Below are 6000 nucleotides of genomic sequence, written 5' to 3' on the forward strand. Positions count from 1 at the left end.
CTAAAATTATCTGAACATACATATGTATTTCTTCAGACCGCATCATCGTTTTATGTCATTTCTAACACTAGTTCTAACCCCAAAGAACTATTATCATCAAAATGAATTTTTCATTTAAAATCATCTATATCCCATAAATTTCAGTGTAGTTTCAATATTAGTATATGTGTCAAACAACTAATCTCAGTCGAAAACAAAAATCTTACTTTGCTCGAACAAAGAATTACTGTGTCACTGTGGCCAGACATAGCAAAACATGTGATATTTGTTAAACTGTAATTGTTTCATGATATAAAATAGAAATGAGGTAGATATTGTGGTAGGATTCAGTTTAAGATTATCAATAAAATCACCAGACCTAACAGTTCTAACACTAACTTATTTACATTAAAGCAAATTACAATAAAATAAAACTATGATTTAAATATAGGTCTACAGTATGTGCCAATTTTGAAATATCTGTAAAACAGAGTTAAACTGAATACTCTGGTCAAATTTATTGAAAATTTGACCCTTTTTTAGTTATAAGCAAAACAATTTTATAAAACAAGGATCCCTCCCTCTTTTGACATTAATGGAAAAACCAAAAATGATTTTACAATGTTAAAAGTGGTTACATCTGATAAATCTGTAAACATCAAAAGTATTGTTATTTTAAAGCTGGTGCACTCTACATATCACAATTAGACCATAGCAATCAACAGTTATGTATAAATGGGCGTGAATAATGAATGAGAAGTACTTTCGAAACTTAATACCGCTATTTATATTCGTAACCATGTGCAACTGTTGATCACCAATGGGTGAGGGTCACTTCACACAGTAGATGTTTCAGAAACAATTTTGGGATATTTCATACAATTACAACCCCAGAATACCAAATTGATACAGAAACTAACTATATACCTTTGAGAACATCAGAAATACAGAAAACTTGTATAGTTTAAAACTGAACTCATTTGAAAAGATGTCATGAAATGAAAAAGGCAAGGTATTGTTATATTCCAAGAAGGTTACTGGGATGTTGTTTTAAACAGGATTACAAAATGAATCCAAGAAGTTGATGAGGCTAATGCTCCATAAGACAATTCAAAACAACTTTAAAAAAAAAAGACTAGAGTGGATCTTCCCCTGCACTAATATAAAATAAAATATAAACTTACTCGAAATACTTTGGTATCATCAGTTGTGAAGAATTCATTCTCTAGATCAATGGCTTCTTCTAAACTTTGTAAGAATTGTTGTTGAAATACAACTATTTCTTGTATATTACCAAATAACTGATTAATTTCATTAGTTGTTAAAAATGTCTCCTCTCTTAATGGTTCTAAATATCTTTCATTTAAACAACTCAAATCCTGAAAAATAAAATTTGAGGTTGAATTGATTTATTTTTTGTTCAAGTACACAAATCTACTGTTAAGCTAAGACTAAGCCCCAACCACATACAGAACTGAAAAATTGATGTGAATATCTGTACACTATTTCACTGAGGATCAAAATACACCAGTTAGGGAATATGAATTATGAACAAACACTGACATTATATCATAGTTGTAACCTATAATTTAAATAATAAACATTTTGCTCAGACAATAATTCTCATTAGAAGAGATAAAGAAGTTTTCAGATTTTAAAGCTTAGTTTACCTCAAAACTCAAAGATACAAATAAATAAGAATTAAACGTTCACCTTACCTTGACATATGCCCTTTCTGTTTCTATTAATTCCATGATAACTTTTCTCATTCTCTGAGCATCAGTTAATGGTCTAGGACTCACTGGTCGTTCAGCTAGATCTTGTTTTGTTGGAGGATTACGACAAATAGCTGTTACCTGTTCAGCTCCCTACATAACAAATAAGGAAAAAATATTTATAATGCTTTTGGTATTTCTTCATAGCTCATAAGCACATGAACATTTTAATAGCTTGATTCTGAAAAACCAACAGGAAGATAAGGTCATCAAACATAAGAAACCTACTTTCATAGTCAATAATGGCACAGTATTTAACATTTGAATAAATAATAATAAGACTTTACACAATCTCATGAGTATGAAATTACTCTGTGTTTGATGAAAAAGGGGATTGACTGTCCAGCTAGAAAGACATACAATTTCAATTACTTACTTTAAGTAGAGCATCAATTTGATCAGAAGAAATATCTTGACTAGATTTATCCTGACTAGATTTTGATGGACTAGAATGTTTAGAACTTTCTGTATCTTCACCTGAAATATATCATTGTACACTCTTAATAATCAAAACATATTACAAAACTGTTTCATTATTACACTTCACATGCATGTCAACAATCTATAGTTGTATTCAGCACATAAACAGAACTACTCAGGATTCATAAGGAAATTAGGAAAACAGGATATTGTCTACCAGTCTAGCCTGAGGGAAACCTTCTGACATTGATATTTCCCAGATTATCTGTACCCTTTTACAACTAAGTTTAATGAAATAATGAGAGCACATGACTTCTTCACAGTCACAATACTTTCACATGCTGACCAAGATCACCACTTGTTTGACTAGAGAAATGACATCATGATTCCAGTATTCTAAATATCTGAACTACGGTCTATCCTTAGTATATAGTCATCCTTTATGCAGTCATAATACAATTTATTATCTTAAATTATAACACACATTCTTAAATCAAATTAATCTTAAAATATCAGAATCAGATAATTGTTATCTATGAAAATCCATTAAGAAACTTGAGGACTTACCGGTTTCAGTATTTACAGGAGCAGGAACTATCAAATTTCCAATAATTTTATCACTAATTCTAGATTGTGAGGGTGGGGGAGGACACACCATATTACTGATATAAGCATCAGCATGCTGTGTTATAAAGTCAGTATTAGGAGGTTGCGTACGAAATGATCTCACAGTTAAAAATAATGTTCGTGATTCATGCAGTAATGTTTCTATGTAAACCATATCTAATTCTGAGACTATTTTACCATTAATGACTAATAATTCATCACCCACTATTAAACCTGTAAATAATATTATTTAGTTTTATCTATCAACACACTTGACACATTTACATGTAGTGAGCTAAATATAATCATCAATCAGTGGAAAAACAAATGAGTTTTTACAAATTTATTAACACTCCTAAACTGTTGCATCTGAACACAAGCAAGTGATGTTAGCTATTATTGTCAGTATGTGCTAACAAAAAATTGTGCACACAGATAAAAAAACAAAACCATGCATAAGCTCTGCAATCTGCAAATGCTCTCAAAATCAAATCAATCAAAATCATTAAAACGTAAGCTCACCCTGTTCATCAGCAACTGAACCTTTAGTTACATCACAGACGTATACTTGTAATTCATCATCTCTATCATAATCTTCTGCTAACTCAGCTTCTACAGCAAACCCGAATACTCCATCTTTAGTTGTTTTATTAAGTTCTAGTTGAAATATACTCTTCTGACATACTTCTATAGCATCATATTTCTACAAAATATAGTTTTGAAAATGATATAAGGCTGTTGATTTCACTGTATTGACTGGTGAACAAATATTTCAATCATATCTTTATCACATGCGAGTCTCAAGTTCAAAGATCAATTCCAAAATTTAAAGCGTAATTTGCATAGTTTAGTAGTCTACAGTGAATATTGGTTAGCTCACTAACCACAGAAATATTTTTCAAAATGAGTTAACCTAATTACAGGAATTAAGAACTATTTAACCAAATAAAAACTACTCTATACATTTCTCACAGTATAGATCACAGGTGTAGATAAAATAGATACACAGATCAATCAATCAAATAAAAACTGTGTTCTTCAGTAGTTAAAGAATTTTTATGTTTATTACAATACTTCTCTCTGATCATGGTATAGTCATTTTAGTATACAATATGGAATTAAACAGAAGAATAATAAAGAAAACTTACCAGACGTTTTATAGATTCATTTCTATCAGGTATAATAAACCTATCATCTTGAGATCCAACTGGTTTTATACGAACATAATGATCTCTAGGATTCAGTTGTCTTTTATTACACACTGATTCTAATAAATCTTTTACTGCTGTCTGTTTATCAACTCCAACCAATAATGTCTGAAAATCATAAGACTGTACTACCACATTATACTGTTTCTAGTCTACTCTTATTGTCTACACTTACAACATCTACATCTTAGTTTCATTTAATCTGATTAAAATACAGCTCTACATATTTTGTTTCATTCATTATCAGTGAGCACATTTGATGGTTGTATATTTAAAAATTAGTCTTTTAGTTTAAAGTTGAGATTTTCTCAGTGTGTGATTCAGTCAGTTGGGGTGATTTAGTTTCCACAAACAAATAACTAATATGTTTGTAGATATATGGTAATTGTCTACTTACTGATTTGTTTTGACAAATCAATTTGTTTACTCTACATTATTATAAGAAAAATCCTACAGTTTGTAAGCAGAAATTTGTTGAGAGTAGTTGCCATGGACACTAAGAAAGTGAGAATACAATATAAAACCAACCTGTTTATTTGGTAATGTGACCCTTGATAAACTTTCCTGACCTGAAGAGCTTTCAGAATTTTTATCTAATAAATCAGTAGAATCCGATAAAATTCTTTCATTGGTTTTAACAACAGATCTGAAACAGATACAGAATACAGATATTACATATTTGTTGGTAAAGTGTAAAGAGTTGACTACTTCCTTCAAAAAGTGTACAGAGATGACATGAATTACTTGGAAAAGTGTACAGAGATGACATGAATTTTTTGGAAAAGTGTAGGCTACAGAGATGAAATGCATTCTTAGGAAAAGTGTAGAGATGACATGAATTTCTGGGAAAAGTGTAGGCTACAGGAGATGACATGAATTCCTTGGAAAAGTGTACAGAGATGACATGAATTTCTTAGAAAAGTGTAAACTGCAGAGATGACATGTGTTTCTTAGAAAAGTGTAGGCTACAGAGATGACATGAATTTATTGAAAAAGTGTAGGCTACAGAGATGACATGAATTTCTTATAAAAGTGTAGGCTACAGAGATGACATGAATTTATTGAAAAAGTGTAGGCTTACAGAGATGACATGAATTTCTTATAAAAGTGTAGGCTACAGAGATGACATGAATTTCTTATAAATGTGTAGGCTACAAAGATGACATGAATTTCTTATAAAAGTGTAGGCTACAGAGATGACATGAATTTCTTATAAAAGTGTAGGCTACAGAGATGACATGAATTTCTTATAAAAGTGTAGGCTACAGAGATGACATGAATTTCTTATAAAAGTGTAGGCTTACAGAGATGACATGAATTTCTTATAAAAGTGTAGGCTACAGAGATGACATGAATTTCTTATAAATGTGTAGGCTACAAAGATGACATGAATTTCTTATAAAAGTGTAGGCTACAGAGATGACATGAATTTCTTATAAAAGTGTAGGCTACAGAGATGACATGAATTTCTTATAAAAGTGTAGGCTACAGAGATGACATGAATTTCTTATAAAAGTGTAGGCTACAGAGATGACATGAATTTCTTATAAATGTGTAGGCTACAGAGATGACATGAATTTCTTATAAATGTGTAGGCTACAGAGATGACATGAATTTCTTATAAAAGTGTAGGCTACAGAGATGACATGAATTTCTCATAAAAGTGTAGGCTACAGAGATGACATGAATTTCTCATAAAAGTGTAGGCTACAGAGATGACATGAATTTCTTATAAAAGTGTAGGCTACAGTGAGCACAGATGAAAGCCTATTCAAAACATAATGGGTAAAATTCCGGCATTTTAGGAATTTTGTTGAGAAATTTATCATTAATCTAAAAATTACTACTCACTCTGTAGAAGAACCTTGTAAAGCTGTAGGTGTAATAGATCTAGCTTTACTAGAATTACCAGTAGGAGATAATAATCCACCTTTCTTAGATCCTTTACCATAAATATATGGTAATACAAGAGGTTTACGTGCACAGACTAGAGCATGGAATGACGTCACAGT

General features: G+C 30.8%; 1 protein-coding gene across 1 annotated transcript in view; it reads right to left on the reverse strand.

The window, feature by feature from the left end:
- The window catches only part of LOTGIDRAFT_232689 (hypothetical protein), a gene marked incomplete at both ends in the record, with an annotated part of 59563 nt that overhangs the window by 4782 nt on the left and 48781 nt on the right, over positions 1–6000 (reverse strand). Inside the window, 8 exons of the mRNA XM_009057694.1 lie at positions 1164–1358; positions 1698–1847; positions 2131–2231; positions 2742–3014; positions 3303–3483; positions 3929–4096; positions 4517–4634; positions 5840–5930. Of these exons, the coding sequence (XP_009055942.1) occupies positions 1164–1358; positions 1698–1847; positions 2131–2231; positions 2742–3014; positions 3303–3483; positions 3929–4096; positions 4517–4634; positions 5840–5930 (1277 nt within the window). The remainder of the gene's footprint in view (positions 1–1163; positions 1359–1697; positions 1848–2130; positions 2232–2741; positions 3015–3302; positions 3484–3928; positions 4097–4516; positions 4635–5839; positions 5931–6000) is intronic.

Source organism: Lottia gigantea (genome assembly GCF_000327385.1).
Source record: "Lottia gigantea unplaced genomic scaffold LOTGIsca_31, whole genome shotgun sequence".
NCBI lineage: Eukaryota > Metazoa > Mollusca > Gastropoda > Lottiidae > Lottia > Lottia gigantea.